Source organism: Anser cygnoides, chromosome Z (genome assembly GCF_040182565.1).
Source record: "Anser cygnoides isolate HZ-2024a breed goose chromosome Z, Taihu_goose_T2T_genome, whole genome shotgun sequence".
NCBI lineage: Eukaryota > Metazoa > Chordata > Aves > Anseriformes > Anatidae > Anser > Anser cygnoides.
In genome coordinates, this window is record NC_089912.1 from 61,036,177 (window position 1) to 61,056,235 (window position 20,059).

The window sequence follows — 20,059 nt, forward strand, 5'->3', positions numbered from 1 at the left end:
CTGAAGAATGATATATCACAGTTACAGCTCCACGTTTTTTTTGGCTTACATTCAACCCTTTAAAGCAAAGCATTTGGTTAGTTCATTGACAACTGCAGAAGAAGGGTGTGATCTTGGCCAAGCACAAACATTACTAATATTTTTACATCATATATTTACTTTAACCAAACTCATTTATCAACCATAATTAAAGAAAGTAGCTATCATTCACTTACAAATAATTACAGCCTCGCTTCATACTGCCGTGGTGTTTGCTGCTAAGCTAAACGGTTATTCAGGGGTGTCAAAACTTCCTATCATGGGGTGTGGGGCAGAAGGAGGGTCTCTGCCAAACGCCCTGGGCAGATCTCGCCGCTGTGAGCTGAACGTGCTGCAGCCACCTTCATCTGCAACCCGGGAGCCTGCAGCTCACAGGTCCCAGCAGGCAGCGACCCATCACGCTCCAAAACAAACAAGGGCTTCGGTATCCCTCAGCAGCTATCTATCTGTTCCCTTCCGTGAACATAAGACTTCTAAAGTTTTCAGAAAGCCTTTCCTACTCTTCAAGTCCTGCTCAGAGCACATCCCTATTTTCTCTGCCAACTGGTCACGTCTTTAAAAAAGGAAAGGCCGTGCCTTAGGACGCATAGATTTACCTCCTTCAGCAAATAGTCACCACATCAGCAGTCATATCCCCCTTACCAGAGGCAAACAGCCCGTTCGGTAAATGCAACTCATGTACGTTTTGTAATCATATGGTAGCTTTAAAAAAAATCCATGTTCCCACCCTTATACCGAGTACAATCACCCCAAGAATGAGGATAAGGATTTTATACCCTCAGAATTTTGTTTCTGGTTCATTAATTCCACTTTCAAAAACACAGTTAAGTTAGGAAATTGTTTCTTACTTTGTATTCTGGAATTGACAAAAGGAGGAGAGAGATTGTCGTGTGACCCGAGGTCTCTGCTCGCCATATGATCGTAGTGAGTCCCATCTCCATAGTTCTGTTAACAAATTGGGAAAAAACAATTTCACTCATTTTTACAGCATTTTTCAAAACCTACATGCCCATATTCCCCTTCTAAGTTTTAAGTCATCTATAAGAAATATTAGTCCTTTTATTGTTTTCCTCTATTGATTCTGCTGGAAGTGATGTGTTCCAGAGCGTTTTTAAAGCTGTTTCAAATTTTTATTTTGTTAGCAATTGACTTTGGTTTGCTCTGTGGGTAATCCTGAATGGGCAACTGAGATGAGGTTCCTGGAGTTTTCTGCTGTGTAATGCAGCAAAAGGCTCTCTTAGTATGAAAGTCTTCTTACCCATAACGTTTAAAAAAAAAAAAAAAAAGTATTTCTTTTAATGTTTTGGTTTTAAAATTTATTTTTATGTAGAAGTTTGCTCTCTGAAATCACTTCACTGCTATATGCGTGCAATTGCCTATAAAACAAATTTCCAACTCTGTTAGACAGGGGGTGTGGAAAATAACTTTTCACTGAAAAATACCCCTCCATAGTGCTCGTGTTTGTGCACACACTTCTGTAAGTGACCGGTGAGTACCCGCTGCCCCTCCTGTGCTGCACTGCTGGCCTGTGAGTATATTTGGGGGGGGGATCAGCAGCATCAGACAGTACCCACAGAGGAACGAACATATCAAACCTTGGCAGGATTGGGCCCCTAACTTTCAAAACCGTCTTACAGTAACCTTCCACTCTCAGTCAGCAGATTAGCCAAATCTTAAAATTAACTGCAAATATTGGCCGGGCAGGGAGTTATGTAATGTTTTGTTTCTTGGGTTCGGAAGAACGCACAAGAAACTCATTCTCCCAGCGTGGAAACACCAGCATCACTTCACAAAAAGGGAAACAGAGAGAGGTCAGGCTGTTTGGGGTGTAACTCTGCAAGTTAATGCACAGCCTTGATTGAAACTCCAGAATTCTCCCCAGGCTCGTGCTCTTTTCTTTATATCGCAAAACTTAATTGTACACTCACATTCAAGTTTTTGCATGCATAAATAATTGTGTGTGCAAATTTAGAATTTACTTTTCAAAACATTTTTCCCCGGGAAGCAATACAAGTGTCAAGGAAAAAAAGGGATAAAAATAAAACTGACAGACGTGAGCGGTAATGACGTAATGGATGCTAAGCGGGAGGGAAGAAAAGGTGTCGGGCTTTCCTCCCTTGGTGGCAGGACCAGGGTCCCCGCCGGGCAGCACCTGGGGACCCCCTCTGCATGCGGGCACCTACCAAAAACCCACCCCGAGGGGAAAGACGGGCCCAAGGACGAGCAGCGAAAGCACTCGGGGGCACCGAGCAGCAGTCTGCACTGCTCACCAGCCTGGATCCTTCACGTTAATTAGAAAACAATTAAAAAGCAATTTAAACAAACTGGCTGAATAAGGGCGTAAGTGAGAGCTCAGCCACTTTTTGCCCAGCCTAAGAGTGCTTCATGCCTTTGCAGGAAGTAAACAGAAATAACGATCGCGACGCTGGAGCACCACGCGTGCAGGGGGGCTCTGCACGGAGCAGCGCTCGGCCCCGCTGCAGCCCGAGATGCCTGAAGGGTCTGCATAGCTAAAGGGTCTCTAAAGGGTCTGGGAGCTGGCCAAATCCAGCTGCCTTGCAGGTGCTGTGAACACCTTGCTTGGCTGCCCCGTACCAGCCCAGCACCTGCCTGCCCCAGGGGTCCCTTCCCCATCTCCTCAAGAAGCTGCACTGCCTCGGCCCTCTTTGGGGGCATCAGCACCAGCCACCCCAAAAAAAAAAACCTCACTACAAAAACAATGTTCAACACCAGCATTCGCTGCTCCACGGCCACGGCCAGGTGGCTGCTACCACACCAAGCAAAATGATTAATTAATATTCTCACTACCTGTTAGCAGTAGCGGAGCAGGTGCCAAATTCAATCAAAGGATCAGGTTTGAATGTTTAAAAAAAAGGCAATTTTAAAGGGAACACAAGACCACTGCCAACTTTGCATGCCCATTTCTCTGCACAATCAGGTGTAAAACTCGTATTTAAGATTGCAAATTTACATATGCAGGATGTCTGGTTTGGGGAAAAAGATTAGATATACTTACCCTGGATGGACTAGGATGTCCTGTATTCCCCCAGGACCCTGAGCTAGTTCTGTCTTCTACATCTAGGGACAAAAAAGTTCTTTAGGCTTTATTGCAATAATTCTTTCCTTTTGTATAGGCACTTTTAAATTAATGTTTCAAATTAATCTCCTGTTGCCTTTAATTAAGAATCAGGCACAGGGCTACTACGATGGTAGTGGCTTCTGACCCACTGCTTAAATTAACTCATTTAAATTCACAGCAGAAATGAACCGGACCCTCAGGAACCCGAGGTTTGAACATAAAATTACTCCAGTGGCTCAGCGCTCCTCGCCACTGAGGAGTGGCCGCACCGTACCACTTCGAGTCCTGCCAGAGCCTCCAGCACAAAGCCAGGGATGGTCAAACGGTAAAAGCAAAATATGAGGAAGCAGGAGCAACTGGGAGGTTCGAGTAAGGCGTATTTAGCGTGAGTAACTCTCACCACCCCAGCCAGGCTACCATTTTAGAGAAACATTTCGGCAAAGAAAAGCACATTCCTAAAGCTCAGCACATCGCAAGTACCTCTTTTTTCCTTCACTGTTTAATACAAAATTCACTGCAATCATTAGGAGACGCACACAGTTTCAGACAGCCTGACAAAAATCACATCAAACATTTTGCATAAGGGGCACTCCACACTTCATACTTCCCAATATTTCTTCTGAAGGTGGTATTTTTATTCCACTTTCCCCAAGTTTTTCCCAGGAAAAAAATAAGGTATTGTCAATGAAATCAATTTACTAGCATTAAAACTTCCTTGTGACGCTTCAAGGCTCCGCTTTTGTGGGAACAGACAAAAAAAGACTTAGGACCTTCTTCACTAGATACCCCAGCTGGTGGGCACCCAAAGGTGCCCAAAGCAAGGCCGCGCACCTCAAGGCCGCGCTGCGCCGGAGGTCGCCCCACAGCCCAGGAGAAGTCACTGACGTCCACCTCCTGCCTTCAGGCTGCTCCTGAAGGCCTGGCACCCTCTGCCCAGGAGATGTACGCTGACACAACCACGGCCACCACGAAACCTCTACCAGAGAGAGTTGGGAGTCTCACGAGACTTTCCTCTGGCCTAAAAAGTGGATGGATAGAGGCACACCAGCGAGGCACCTCAGCACACGTTTCGTGGAAGCCTGTGAGGAATTCCGTCGAAACCCTAGTTCACTCTGGTGTTAATTCAGCTGAAATCACTCACACTCAACATAAACGCATCCTTGAGTGTGCAGATGGACCATACTGCCTAGATTTTTTTTACTTACTGTATGCTAAATATCAAGGAATGTGATTGGCGTCGATCTATAGCATTATTGCACATTTCAGTGCTATTTTCTAACTTACTCCTGTGCGCCCACCGGCACCCTAATGAAATAACAGCCTTGCTTGCCTTTTGCCACGCACAAACAGTAGCTTTAATTGGAAAAATATGCGTTTGGTTTTGCAGGTTGGAGAAACTCCGAGTGCTCCCTCAGACTACAAACGCAAGAGCTACCTTTCCACCTGGCATTGCTTCAGCCACTCCTGGAGGAGTAGTGGGAACTCGAGCCGCCTGAGACACAGATACGGTCGTTAGCACTTACAAATACAGGTGCTGCGACCAAATCTGGTTGGTTTCCAACATAAAAAAAAAAATGTATAAGTTTAATACTTTCCCTCAATTACAATTCCTATTATCTCAATAACAGATGAACGTGTTAATAGCACAAGACACTCCTAGGTAAATATTTAATTAAGCTCCAGAAAAAGAAAGAAAATGTGTATCATTTACCTGACAGATCAGATCAACCATTCTATTAGGTTAATTAGGCATATTTTTAAAAATCATTTGTGTTATGTAACAGGCAATTAACTCTGTAGAGCCCTGATCCATTGCCTGTTAAAAATCAATGGATATTATCCCATTGACTTTGATGGGCATCGTACCACCCTGGAGCACAGCTTCCAAAATCCATATTAAATCCATTAGAAAAATTAGCAAGAGAAACGCACACGCAGAGATGCTGACATCGCGCACATCCCTCAACATTTCCTACACCTCTGCTTCATATCTCTTCGTGTACCCCAACACGTGTGCCAGGAGCAGTGCCGAGGCCCCTTACACTGGTTCATGGTCAGGGCTGGGAGCACGATTTATGTGCCAGTAAAGCTTTTTGGGCTGCCATACTGTACGTTTTTATTTATATTTTAAGAATACAGATGCTGTGGTCTTGGGGCACTGTAACGAGGCACCTAAGCAAACACCTGAGAACTGTGTTTTGGGATCCTTTCACACCAAGTGGCCCTAAGAACAGCAGCAGGAGGGGGATCATTCACAGCCCCAGGCACCTTTCCCAAGAAGGGAAACGTTACTTACGGGCTTACAGTCAAACAGATGTACCTGGGGAGAGGTGAACGCTGCCCACTTGTCCTTTCTGGTGCACTTTGCTCTGTTATTCCCACTCCTCCCTTGAGCCAAGGTGCCAATGGCCGGAGGGCACCATCAGATCCTTAAAATGACCCGGGAAGAACACATACCTCAGGACTGGGTTGCTCTTTGTCATTTGCTTTGCTTTAATTTGAGTCCATATAATGCTCCAGTTCATCCACCAAAGTTAAAAGTTCTGGACTCTGATCGGAAAATGACAAGCAATGGCTCTTGTGCCTTATCTTCAGGGGTCGTGTCTTAGCTTTCGACCAATTTTCTTTGTATTTAGACTTAAATGTGCAAACTACACTATATTACTCTGCAAAACATCAATGAGAAGGCTTAATTAAGTAACACTGACAGATAAATCCATTTCTTTCGCAGTAATCAAATCAAAGCAGGTTGACATAACACAGGAACTTAATACAGTTATTCCCTTGTAATTGGAAAAAGGCCCTTTACTTCTCATTAAAGCAATCTTCTGGGTATTGGCATAATAAGAAGGCTCAGGGCTTTAATACTGCCCTATAAAAGCCCCAAGATACAGACCCCTTAAGCAAACATGCCAGATTATCTAATTCCTTGATCACAGTGGAACATGTAGTTATTGTTTTAAACTACTAATTCTTTATCTCAGCTACAGTCAAAAAAGAAGGAACTTGCTCTAAAACACATCATGGAGCCCTATAAAAACATAAGCCACAGCTGAGGAATAAGATGTATCAAGATGTATTTAAAAAAAAAAAAAAAAAGAACACTAGCTCTTTAGCTGGGAAATCGAGAGCTTATTAGGATGAAAACTAATGTCAGACATAAACAAAAAAATAATAATTTTACTCTGTTTGTAGATTTGCCAAGAAATATTCTTTTTCCTGCATTTTCAAGTGGAATTGGCCAGAGCATTCCCATTTGCCCGCGTGATACACAGAGCTCTCAGCCCTTTCATCTGCCTGTGGCCACAAAGGGGTTATACGGTGGGGCAAAACACAGGAGCACTCGATAAATAGATGGACATCTGCACCTTGCCTATCTCAGTTAAAAGTATTCTTCTAGCATGATCCAGCCAGCTATCGACAGGCCAACCCAGCTAACTTCCGCCCCCCCTTTAAACAGCGCTCAGATCAACAGCACTTCTCCCTCTGCAGAGAAGAAAAAGCCTCAGTAATTGCTACCTAGTTAATCTAGCCTGGTTCGCTAATAATTTAGCACGACAGATCTTACAAATCTTTCTGCAGTCCCCTAAACCTAATGCTGGGAATTTATTACGTACCCCGTGAGGACTGCCACTTAGGTAATTAGGACAGTGAAGCCCTAATGCCACCAAAGTCACCGCAGAATTCTCCAGTGACTTATTCTCAGCGCTTGGGTTTATCCCACAGTGCGCAAACTTGAACACATATGTAATTTTCTCCAGAATCTGGCTCCTGTAAATTAACCTCACTTAATCAGAAGCATGAGGCAATGTGACGTTACCAAAAGCAAATCATCGCAACCTGGGAAAGCAAATTCTGCCGATCCTAAAAGAGATGCTCAGCGCTGTGGGCTGAGGCTGGCTGGATTCAAGCCATGCCACCTCTCTCGATGATCCTGAAGCACGAAGCAAGGCTTCCTGACCTTGGTTGTAACGCTGTAACACTCAGTTCCTTCAACTTTCTTTGGTAAATGTTTCATTCCCTTAAGGACTTCCTAAAGGGAGGCTCTAGGCTTAGAAATTAATATCTGTATATATAATATTTTTCTGGAAACACACCCTACTCTCAAAAAACCTTCCTTTTCGCAGGTATAAGCCAAACATACTTGGGAAATCATCCAACACTACAGCAATAACACAGGACAATAAATTAGATGACTCTGGAAAATAATTTCGTTTGAGCCTCCCACCACTTCCAATAACAAATTTGAGCACGTACATGAAATCCTAAAATCACAAGCTAGAAAATGATATTCTCATGCTCTACCCCAGTAAATGGCAACACAGATATCACAGAACCAGAACGGTTTGGGTAGGAAGGGACCTTAAAGATCATCTAATTCCAACCCCCTGCCATGGGCAGAGATACCTTCCACTGAGGCACTTACATATTAGAGGCATTCTGCTCCTGGTAGGAGATGGAGGAGGGAAAAAAAAAAAAAAAACACTCAAGACTTAGCAAAAGTAAATAAGAACTTAAACCATTTCATAAGAGCTGTCATTTGGAAAGACAGGTATGAAAAACAAAAGGTAAGAAGAAATACATACTTGATGCTCAAGTAGCAAAGTAACAGTAGTCTAGCAATTAGTGAGAAAGAAGAAAGGAGCACAGTGGTCGATCCAGTTAATTTTGCAGCAAATTTGATTACAAGCATTGACTTCTCCACCATTCACGTATATACATGCTGCTTAGCCATGTGTCCCACAAGAGCAAGCTTTCTGCTGGAGGACAGGGACTGCGAGGCTGTCTGCACCAGGAGAGCATTTCTGGTTCCCACCACCATGCTCTGCAGTATTTCAAATAATTTTATAGAAAAATAGGCATTAAGCTAACATTACTCAATCCGGTATTATTTGAGGGGGACTGAGGACGTGCATTATAAAGCACACAGGTCACCACCTCAACCTTTCCACATAAAACTACATCATGCTCACAATCTCTTGCAGCAGAACCAGGAACCCAAGCCTCTTCCCACCCTTCTGATGCTGTCATCCCTACTTCTGGCCACAAATTAAGTAACCCGATTACTATGCTCATGCAAGTAAATAGAGAGGCACCCATTATACATATACATTTGTGTTTTTTTTTTTTTTTTTTTTGATGCTCAAATAAAGAGAGCCCAAAGGGCAAATTCAGTTTGTTTTCATTGGCTAAACCTCCTTGCTTTGAAAAGACACGGGTGAAATTCTGCTTCTGTGGGAGTTCGATTTGATTTGTATTTGATTTCAGTTAAGTCTGAAATTTCATCTTTAGTATTTTTGTTCGCTGAATCCAGAATAAATAATACTGCGTGTTTAAACAGCAATACCCGGAGAAGCAGCACAATCGAAATCATGACTTCTGGTGAATGTAGTAATACAGTAGCTGCATGAGCAGCCTGTACTCAGAAGCATGCCTGTGGCCTTTACCCATCAATTTCAGAGCAAGAAATACAGAATTGTTTCTTTAACTTTTCTTTAACTTAGCGCTAGGGCCATATATTCTTTTAAAGGAGCTGAATAAACTACATAACAAGCCAAAGATAATTCTTGAAGACCGATAATATCATGCAAGTGCAAAATAATATTGATATAGTTACTTGTGTTAGTGGCTCAGAAATAGAATTGCATTGTTATAATTCCAAAATCCTGTTACAAATTTGGAAAATATTTTAACACTCAAGAGCACAAAAATGCTTGAAATGACATTTTATCCTTTGTGACCAACTGGAACATACATTTCACAGATGCTAAGTGCCGTGCTCTTGAATTTACCTATGCAACAAATGGGATCAGTTATGGACGACTAGAGCAAAAGGAAAGTCTCCCAAAAAGTCGTTGGTGAACACAAAGTATTTAATATGATTTCCCAAAGTCAGAAGGCGACATACTGTACTCAAAATTAATACATTTGCTTAACCTCCCTTAAAATGGCGTCGTGTTTGCTCTGGGGGAAGGTGCCAAGGACAAGGGTGTTAAAAAAGCAGAGCTCGTCCTGCACGTGAGGAGTGGGCGTCTTCCCGGACGCCGTGCTCGGGTCGGGTGTCTCTGTTTCAGTGCCAGGGCTGGGTATGTGCACCAGCCTGCCGTCCTCCCCTGGATCCTCCGAGGCCATTGCAGGAGGCCTGGCCGGCCTTCGCGGCCTTCACCCCACAACCTCTCAGCCTTCGGCCTCCACACCCATCGCTCCCACCCACACATTCTGGATTCAGGGAATCACAGAATCACCTAGGTTGGAAGAGACCTCCAAGGCCACCGAGTCCAACCTCTGACCTAACACTAACAAGTCCTCCACTAAACGATATCACTGAGCTCTACATCTAAACGTCTTTTGAAGACCTCCAGGGATGGTGACTCAACCACTTCCCTGGGCAGCCCATTGCAATGCCTAACAACCCTTTCAGTAAAGAAGTTCTTCCTAAGGACATGGGAAGCCCAGGCTCTCCAGAAAACAGCTGAAGATTGGATGAAGAGGTAACTGAAGGAAACCTAGTGAGGTCCAAGGCCTAGGCCACCAGGAGGACCAGCCGAGCAAGGGTTGGTGGGTCAGACCGTCGTTTCGTTCGTAGCATCGTAAAATCAGAGTAACATGTTATATACACCCACCTCCCCAAAAGACAGAGGGCAAGGACGACACCAGAAGGATTGCAAAGGAAAGTCTGGCAGCGAAGCTGCTACAGAAAATGGCACAGAAACACAAAAAAAAGGTACCCAAAGCAGCTAAGAGGAGCAGGTAGCCCATGCTTACTGGGGAAAGTGCATTCGGAGTTATGAAAATCCCTCCCTGGATGGGCTTTTGTGGTGCTGGTTTTGGAGTGACAGAACAGAAGAATGACAAGAGCAGTTTGGGTGAGAGGTATGAGCTGATCTCTGAGGGCTTCAGTGCTAAGGTCCTTGACGAAAGGAGCTTGACTTGCTATGGTAAAATTGTAATAAAAAGGCGGTTGTTTTGTAGTCCATACCCTTTCTGTTACTCCTTTATCCAAAGATAGTGTATTTGCTAAAAAAACTAAATATAAAAATTAATAATTATGCCCATACATTGAATGCGTATCACAAGTGGTCTATTTGCAAAATACACATTTCACTTCTGAAGTCAGCCAGTATAACTTTACCTGCATCAGAAAACCCTTTCATATGCTAACCCTGAGTATTTCCCCTGAAGAGCCTGCCAACTGGGTTGATTTATTTGCTAGCGTGATCTAAAATACACAGAACAGTGAATGAAGAGACAAATATCTTAAAATTCCACTTTTATCTTCAAGATAAAGATAGCATATTAACCAAAAGTAATTTTATAAGGGATTTAGCAGTCAAAATACCTTCAAACTAGGAGGAAGAGGACCACGATCTCTACACAAGAGATTTTTGTATACGCACCATACTAATGTTTGATTAGCATTTCCATTGTATGAATTACAGTTGTGTCAAAAATGAGAAGGGTGGGAAAAATCCTAGACTCTAATTATGATTACCATCCGCAGACGAGTCTGATAAACAGATACCTCGGGATCGCTATTACCTCTTTGTGCTCTGAAGCACCTTACACACAGTATGTCAGATACTGCTAATACAAATTAGGTTAAACAAACCCATTTTGTGGATTGAGACCTTTTCTGCTAAGTGTTTTATTTTCCAAAAGAACGTTTTTTCCTCAGAGCGTTATGGCTTAAGAACTACATAACAAATGAGCCGAGCGGAAAATGACAAAGCCCAGAAGGAGGATTAAAGACCAGCAGATGAAGGGAAGAATAAGTTGGTCACCTGGACATTTCGTATGCTAAAGGACTGGCAAGTTTAAAATGCATATCCATTGATGCAAACCTTTTTGAAGATTCTGAGCTAAATATCACCAGGACGTGATAAATAAATAGATGGGGGGGGGATCTGGAAGAAGGGCTGTATGAATCCTGAAGGTGACTGAAGAAGTCAAGGACTGACTTCAGCGAGAGAAAGGAGCCAGGAGATGGAGGCACAAACAAAAGCACGGACTGCAGGGCCCTGGAAGCCAGTGAAGAAAACTTAACTACGACATGGGAAGCAGCAGAGGATGTTGACAGCCTGCAGCGCAGGATGGGGGAAGTTGCACAAAGCTCGGGCAACAGTTCAGGGAGGGAAGAGGAACACACAAACGGCGACTCCGTGCACCTCCAGCATCAAGTTGCATATAATTATCCTTTCCGTGACAGCGATGTAAAGAAAGCACAGATTCAAAATAGGAAAATTCTACTACTTATTTGATAAACAATTTACTATTGGTTTGCTCAAGGGATTAGATACAAAGCTTTAGTTTTTGGGTTTTTTTTTTCCAAAGAAGTAGGACCAGCTGCCAGATATATACAATACACTTCAATAGCTTCTGTTAAAGCCACAAATAATTGGAAAATTCATTTGAATCAGATGGTCATTTTACTTTACGCCTGAATTTTCAAAGTCTATACAAATACTTGCGGACAGTCTGAGGCACCACTTGACAGCACTTGCTATAAAACATCAACAGGGTAAACAATCTAAACTGTTCTCAATCTTAATATTCATAACAAAGAACTGCATTATCCCGCCTTCGGATGAGGTCATAAAACCTCACATTGTGTTTTCCAGAGTTACATAAGCTATTTTCTAACACACATACGACAGACTTTCTGCCTGTAAGGACAGCCGACTTTCACGTATCCATTCCATTTGCATAACTCCAGCATCTAATCAGTTTCTATCAGATCTGATGAAACTATAAGCAGACAGTGCAACAAAGTTTAAGGTACTAATGTACAAAGTGTTGTAACGCCTTTTTCAGTTCATCAGGATACTCAACATTTGATTTCGTCCTGGTTTTGGATCAGTTTGGGGTTGAGAGTGCTCTGGGGGACACAGGGTCCAAAGCAAAACGTTTTATTTGTTTTAACCTGAGAGGAGACTTTAGTAGGAAAGCATCCATTTCTTAGGACACTTTTTCAGTTACGAACTGAACATGATTTATAAACTCTGGCTATTTAATTTGTATGGTCATATATAATCTATATTAAAGTACATAATTTTACTTGGACCCAATAACCTAGAGCACTCCTAAATTACAACAGTCAATCCCATTGCTCCAAGCAGAGTACATGCATTCTACACTGCAGCCTAGAAGCATTTAATTTAAGGGCAGATTACTTAGACTCTCCTTGTATTACCAGGTTACAAAGGTCTCGGTATGAAGCAAGCGGGCATTTCACTTCCAAACTAGCAGTCAAAGCCAAAAGGTGGTGGCAGACATTTATTAGAACCTAAGGTGAGGCCACTTGGAAAGACGGCTAATTAAGAGACAATTGCGGACTTCCCAGAGGGCTCATTATAACCTCATCCTCCTCCATCTCCACCTTCCACACCACTTCCCCCTGTCTGTCCGCACCCACCTCCCGTGTCAGCACCCCCTGGAGCAGCCCAGCCCAGTCCCAGCCCCTCTGCACCCCGCACATCTCCAGGCACCGCAGGCAAGTCAGAGGGACTGAGCACTCATCTGTAAATATCGTTGCCACTTGCACTGTTTTTCCATCGTCTTTTGCAAATAATTCCCTTCAACTGTACCTCACGCACCCAAATCCGCCCACCAAGCTTCTCTCAAGACCTGCTTCCAAGGCTGGTGCAAAACTCTCGCATGGAAACTCTGGCATGGAAACCTTGCACGGAAACCCTTGCACACTGGCCTCAGCTACAGAGCGCTGAGAAGGGCCAGTAAGGCCCAGCAGCAGAGGTTACCCCCTCCTTGTAACATTGCCTTTGCTCCCTTCCTCAGGGAGCTCTGCGTTGAGTTTAAACAAACATTTTTGTTTTGTGCATTGGTGCAGTCTATGGAAGGATGGGCTTCGCGTGGAAAGGCTGCATGCAGCTAGAACATCCTGACTCTCTGGGAGACAGCCGTGTGTTAAGACATGCTGTAAACAAAGCACACGGACTTGGGGAAGAGAAGAATCACAGAAATACAGCTTCGCGGCCCAAGCCAAATGAATGATTTCATGTTTAACCACGTAAGATGATCTTTTTCAAGAAACCAAGCTTCAAGGAGTGTCATTAGCCTGATATACGGATGACATTTCTAAAAAGTTATGTGTGCTTGGGTAGTAACACTCCAAGTTGTTACATGAATAAGCTGGCACTCCATATCTGAAGTTTTTCCAGCAGAGCAGTAATACCACGATGCCCATTTTACCGTGCCATGAAATATTAGGTCAGCCTGTGCTTTAGTCATGAAAACCAGGCAATTCCTGAGGTTTACATCCTTCGGATTTATTACCCACACAAGGACCCCAAAGCCTTTTGACAGGGCAAAGACAGGCACGGAGGACACGCGGGTAGCGACAGCTCCAAACATCGGATTGAATTTAGCTCCTAATTAACAAAAATATATGAAGAGTATGATTTACAAGGAGCACCCCTCTCGCAAATTGCTAAAATAAGCTGAATAATTGTAGGGAACAGCATCTAATAACTTGCTGCACGGTTCCGCTGCGTTAGTAACCTCGTTAGGCATGGGCAGCGCCGCTGCCATACATCACACCCTTCTGGGGAGGGCTCCGGGGTTCCCCCCGAGCACGGGAAAAGAACCACCAGGTTAAAGCCCCGCTCACGCGCATCAAGATTATTTTATGGAATAAGTCAGTCCAATCATTTACAGCATCATTTAGACAATGGCACGCTTCGCACGCAGTGGTTACTTGCATGAAAAGTACGTGCCCTGATCTGAAAAAGTGCCCCAAAATAGGTTCCCGAACTATGGAGGCAATTAAAATAGGCAATGCTGTATTTAAGTGTGAGGAGACGCGCTGCCTCCAGCAGAAAGTAGTGGAAGAAGCTGGAAGTTGGGCACTTTCAAACTTAGGTAATATGTTTAGGTGCTGAAAAAGATCATTAAAAACTTAATCCAGCACTCAGCTTAATCCAGAAACTTCTGTAAAAGCCAGGGTCCTGGCATCTAAATAGGGCTGGATGAGGTCTGGCTCAGATCTCCCCCTCTGGGACAGCTTTATAGGAACTCCAGCTCACCCTGAGACCCGATTCTCCAAGCAAACCGTGCAGGAAGGTTTATGGTAAAGGCATAGAAGTGCAAGGTGCAAATAGGGATTTTCCCTACCTAATAATACAAGATGTATTTGTTTTCACTCCTACAGTCTTTGACCCAAACTGTCCCTAACTACTAACTGTTAAAATTAACTGGGGGCTTTGAGGTTGCAAAAACAAATAAACGAAAGCCATAATTAGTGGAGGCAATCCAGTGGGCTTAAGACCTCTTTTCGGCAAGGCCTCGAGGCAGAAGGGAGCTCAGAGGGCCCTGCCAGCACCACGGGGAAGGGGTTGGCTCCTCACCCCTCTGCGCTGGCAGCTTCCAGCTCCTCGCCCGCCGCTGCGGGGATCACCCCATCTCCAGCGGGACCCCTGCCCCGCGATGCAAGGGGCGAAGGCTGGCTTGGGTCATTACACTGAAAAAAAAAAACCTAAAACCATGCAAACTTCTTTCCACTTCGGGTGGGGAATAAATTCAGGGATCGCTAGTTTGTGTTGAGCGGATGGCTCAGGATCGCAACCGCATCTGCTGGGGCCGTTTCTGTATACACTTCGCTGCGATGCTGTTATCTAAACCAGATTTGTTGCAGAGCACACCAGCAGCTGGGTTCTGTACCTCTCTGGCCAGTACATGACTGGTTAATTCCCAATATTTATGTTTCTTGGAAACAGAAAGATTAGTGAGGAATGTGTAACTGGAAAAGGCTACGGTTAAAAAAAATGGAGAAACCACCAAAAAACAACCTCCACCAGTCCAGACCATCCAACTGGCTGTTGCAAAAGTCACAAATTATATGGACGACAGAATAAATGACACCGTACTGATCGCAAGCCACGCAAATCTGATGAAAGGGAAATCAGATGGAGACAGAAGAAAAATCTCTAACGAAACTAAAGGACATTTTCTGCTACACTTGTAGTCTTTGGAGAACAGCGCTTTAATTTAAGTGTACTTTAAAATGACTTCATCTATATGAAAATTCCATTAAAACTGCCCTGGATGTATTTGCATTTAAAGTGTATTATGACAGCCTGTAGCAAACACTTGCTATTTACCGGACACTTGCTATCGTAGGACAAGCCGCGTGTTTCTGGGCAAAGAATATGAACTGACAAGGGAGAAGTCTACCAGAAATCAATGCTACAGAAAATTTTAAGTGATCTATTGCGCTGTAGTGCGAAAGGATTTTCCAGGCAAGATGAGGCGAGGGAGTTTATTAGAGTTTCTTATTAGAGTTTCAAGGCCATGCTGTGACTTCACCTGACTTAATCCGCTCCCTTCCAGGTAGCCTCTGGCAGAAGGTCTGACCGCTGGTTTGACTGGGAACAGGCTGGGGATGGAAACCATCGGCACTGGTGCACAAGCGGTGCTGTGCTGCTACAGGTCCGGGCTTCCAACAGCCACCGCCTCCCACAGAGCTTCTTAAAATGCATTTGACATCAAAGCTGGAAATTGGAACGGGATCGATTTGATGGCCAAGGAGGGGCTCTGGCTAGGGAGGTACCTGAGCAAACTGCCGACATACGGGAATTCTCTTTCCACACTTGCAGACTTGAATTTGCAAGGAGAGAAAGTACAGGATGCGGACTCCTTGGTCCCAAGGAAGACCTCAGACTGAGCCTGCAATTTTGCAACTCCGCAACGTTTAAAGGTGGAAAACATGAACCACCCCCCCCCAATGTACTGTGTGTGTGCCCCACCTATTTCAGCGTCCTGGCTGCTGCAGTCCCTCACTAGGTGGATGGAGGCACACCCGGCAGCCCCAAAAAGGAACCACTTGTCCTTACACTTGTACCCACACACCTGGCTGGGCCTTGGGACATGTCCTGCAGGGGCTGATGAGCCCCAACGTTTCCGCGATAACTTCTTCAGGCTTCCTCCAGCTTTGAGGGAATGGCTCCTGCCCTTCCTCACGCACCCATATGCAAAGTCACAGAGAACCAGCAAAGACACGAGCATCTGACCATGGGTTTCAAGCACCAGACATCAAAAAGACTGACCAAAAACATTCCCTCGTTGGTCAAGAATCACCTCTGCGCTGTGTCGTTACACCCGCGCAGTGGGCTAGGCTTTGGGCTGAAAAGCCCTCCTAAAAGACGTGCTTGAGTTGAACCACAAGCTGATGCAGGAATGAGGTCATACTACATAGTGCTGAACCCAACAGCTTAGCTCATGATCAGGAAAAAGGGAGCTTCCTTTCTTTGATTTCTGTTTTTAGTTTTCATGGTGTACTGAGCTCAGCTCATAGGTTTTGTTTGGTTGGGTTTGGGGTTTTTTTGTTTGTTGGTTGGTTTTTGGTGGTGGTTTTTTTCTTTTTTTTCTTTCAACTGCAAGCAAGAGTCAGAAGTTTCCCTTTGATTAAGGGGAGAAAATAAATGCTGGGATAATTGCATCATTCTTCCTCTGGCCCAATCTCATGGTGCAATGTCAAATTGGCACCACTGCATAGGAGGATCATACTGCTCTGCTGACTGCAACTCTTATTCTCTTTCCACTGTTTGTACCTTCTCAGGCCCAGATCACTCACAATTACGCACTTCATGATCAAGAAATTCCAGGTAACAGCACCGTGTGTAAGGCACCTCCTCACAGGATCTCTAGTGAGATTTCTATCTTTTGTCTAAAGTCTTAATGTACATTGTACACGGAACTAAATACGAGAGCTTCCGCTAATAAAATATGCATCTGCTTAAAGGCTTCAGACTCGCATCAAGGGAGTGGTTCGTCCTTTAAACACATTTCCTGCAGTAGCAGGACACGTCAAGTCAGTTTTAAACCAACTCCAACAGTTTCAACTCACCTCCAGGTCCCCCAGTGAAGCTGAACCACTTTGTAATGGAAAAGAAAATGCACGTGCAGTCAAACTCTTAAAAAGAGAAACACATACCTATGTTATTTATCTTAACACATTTGGGGAATAAAATACAAAGAAAGGAGCAAAGGACTATGCTTCGTGTCACTTCCACTGTTCAATATCTATGAAGGAAGTCTATTTTCTTCAGTTATGCCACTAATTACTGGCGATGCATTTCAATTTGGGCACTGCGTAGCAGAACTAAGCTCCCTTTTCTCACTCCAAGCTGTCTAGGACCAGCCACGCATTTCCTACACCCCTGTAGTTTGCTCAGGTACTCTAAAACAGGAGGTCAGGAGAGGAAAGGCACCTCCTGAACGCCTCGCTGCTGCCACATCGTCACTGTAACCAAGACCTCCCCGCTGCCACCCAGCAAGTCTTTCTCCAGAAAATGAACACAATGCACTTGCAACATCCAGACAAGGGAACAGTATAAACAGGTTATGATGACAACTGAATCGGATGTGTAATGCTTTAAGTGTCTACTAATTCTGCATTGTAATAGAAAAGCTTTAAAAAAGCATGACATCCGCATGAATGCCAAATTAATTCATTATGATCAGTGCTACCACAATGAACACCAAATTAATTCATCACTGCAGAATACACTGAGCACTACCCACTTGTTATACTTGCTGACGAAAATACAGGGAGGACAATCCTCACCGAACAACTGGAGGAGGTCACAGGTACCGCTGACTGGGAGACTCATGAGGAATCTTGCACATGGACACAGATTTCAGCCACCTGCCCCAGTACAGGGGTTGGTTTTAAATACAGACCATGAGCACGGCCAGCCTCAGCCAGCTGGGGAGCCTGCCACCTCCAGCACACGTTATTCCCTTGTATATAAAGAACCAGCAGCAACGCTTCCTTTCTCCGAAGCGGATCGTTCTATGAACTCAAGGCTTTGTCCTTTTTACAGGATAATAAGGAATACCCCAAATAAATCTGCTCCAATTCCTCAGTCTTCAGCATCTCTTATATAGCTTCTGATATCAAATGTCAAGACTGTTAGAAGGGTCTTCTCGCTGGACTCCTGAGGCAACAGAAGTTAACTGCATTTGACAAAACTCAAGTCTGAGAAATTATTTTGCACTTTTGGAACATTTCCACTCCTCCAGGAACAGCTGAGGCATGACTGCAAGCCTTGAAGCTTTTGCCAGGGATAACTTACATAATGGCAGCATTTGATTTTGAACTGCGAGATCACTGAGAGAGGGGCTCTTGAAGCCTTCTTCATCTCCTGCCTTCTGAGCCGCTGCCCTTTGCTCAGGCAGCATCTGCTAGTTTTCAGCCTGGCCATATGCTCGGAAGAAACTTACGGGGCTTCGAGCCTCTTGCTGTTCCCAAGAAGGCCACAATTCCTTTGCAAGGGAACTCATTAAAAAAACACAAAAGCCACCTGTAAGGAAAGGATGGAAGCCGTTTCTGCATCTGGCCCTCCTTGCTGGACTCGAGGCCCAGATGCCTACCCAAGATGAAGCCACTCCTCCCAACGTTATGGAAAGCAGCAGCTCCAGCAGGGAAAGACGCCAAGAGGAGAAGTTCCAACGTGTTGCTGGAAATCCTGTCTTTAGCTCATCATTCAAGTCTCCTGTTTAAATTACAGGGACTTTGGAGAATGCTGCTGAGAACTGAACCTGTGAAAGAGTCCACAGCTTTCTGAAAGTTGTTTTTAGCAAATTCTCTCCTCTTCCATTACTTTTTCCACCATTAAGAAAGAAATCGACCTTAAAGAACTACAGTGTCCTTTGAAATGAAGGCACAGCATTGAAACCTGCAGAGATATGAAATTGTTGAATGTGTCCTTGATGGAGTGATGCAATTTATTCAATATCTTGCTGGAGCATACAACACCGCTCTGATAAAATCCTTTTTGCTGTAATGTTCCTTAAGGTTACAGAGTGGAAAACAACCACAACCTCGAGGACCTCAAGGAATGGAAATTTTACACCCACCGCATCTGGGTAAGAGTTCTTCTCAGGACATCTTGCCTTTCTCTTAGCTTCTGAATTTGTTAATAGAAGGGTTTTTCTAGAAGGGTTTTTCCAGCAGAATTTAGGGGAGAACTTTCATCTGTCCACCCCCTCTCCCTTCCTAGCATTTTGCTAAGCTGGAGAGCAAGAACCCAGCCATCGCTTCCAAACCAAACCTGGATCTCTCTAATGGTAGCAATGCCAGCTAAGCTTCTCATCTTCGAAGAACTGATTTTGAAACCAGAGCATTATGTCCTTTAGAGGCTCCAAAGATTATTTTCAGAAGTGCTGATACCAAGCAGACGTTTGTTGAAGAGACCATTGCAAGGGAACGGAGTGCTAGTTCATTTCAGCACATCCTGTTTACAGCCTGTGCTACTTTCTAAGTCATTCAACCATGACAATTGTTGTCCTTCTGAATATGTTAATTGTGATATTTTTATACAGCTCCAGAACATATTTACAGACCACAGCAGACTTTCAACAACAATGAAACTTGTAAGCAGTAAATATAGGACAATCTCATCCAAAAACAACCAGCTATCCTTCAACACATCTTGGCATTTGGGACACCATCGCCATTCAAAACATATGTTAGAGAAAGCTTTAGAGCACAAACCAGCTGAGGTGCTTCTCTCCCTTCTGCTTTCGGTTTCGTTGCCGTTTCGGGACCTCGTCGCCATCTCGGGACCTGCCACCCTCCTCCAGTGACACCACCCAGAGCTCGTGTTGGGGTTCCTCTGCTTGCTCCCCATCCACTGGGGCAAAGGAATGGGTGGGAACCCACCAAAGGGTTTCCACCGGCAGCAACCCAACTTATAGCTGCCCAAGACAGCTTGGGCAAGAGCCCAAAGCCACCACCTGGTTCCCCCTTTGACGTTTCACCTTAAAATTCAGGGCCCCTCTTCCACCGACTTGTTGGCAGCACTTTAGGGTATTTCCAACTGCGACCAGCCCACATTCAGAACCAGAGCCGCAGAGAGAGGCAGAATATATTTTAATTATACATGTTTACTTTAGAAGAAAGTAAACAAAGATCAGTTTAATGAA

The 20,059-nt window shown here is 44.3% G+C and overlaps 1 protein-coding gene across 18 annotated transcripts in view; it reads right to left on the reverse strand.

Annotated features, from left to right (window-relative positions):
* TCF4 (transcription factor 4) overlaps positions 1–20,059 on the reverse strand; it is a 211,458-nt gene that overhangs the window by 143,774 nt on the left and 47,625 nt on the right. For 15 of the 18 annotated variants that reach the window (XM_066988592.1, XM_066988591.1, XM_066988590.1 and 12 more), the window contains 2 exons: positions 3,056–3,117; positions 888–984 (listed from right to left, as the gene is read on the reverse strand). The exons of the other annotated variants lie outside the window; for them this stretch is intronic. In XM_066988592.1, the coding sequence (XP_066844693.1) occupies positions 888–984; positions 3,056–3,117 (159 nt within the window). The remainder of the gene's footprint in view (positions 1–887; positions 985–3,055; positions 3,118–20,059) is intronic. 18 annotated transcript variants of the gene reach the window in all.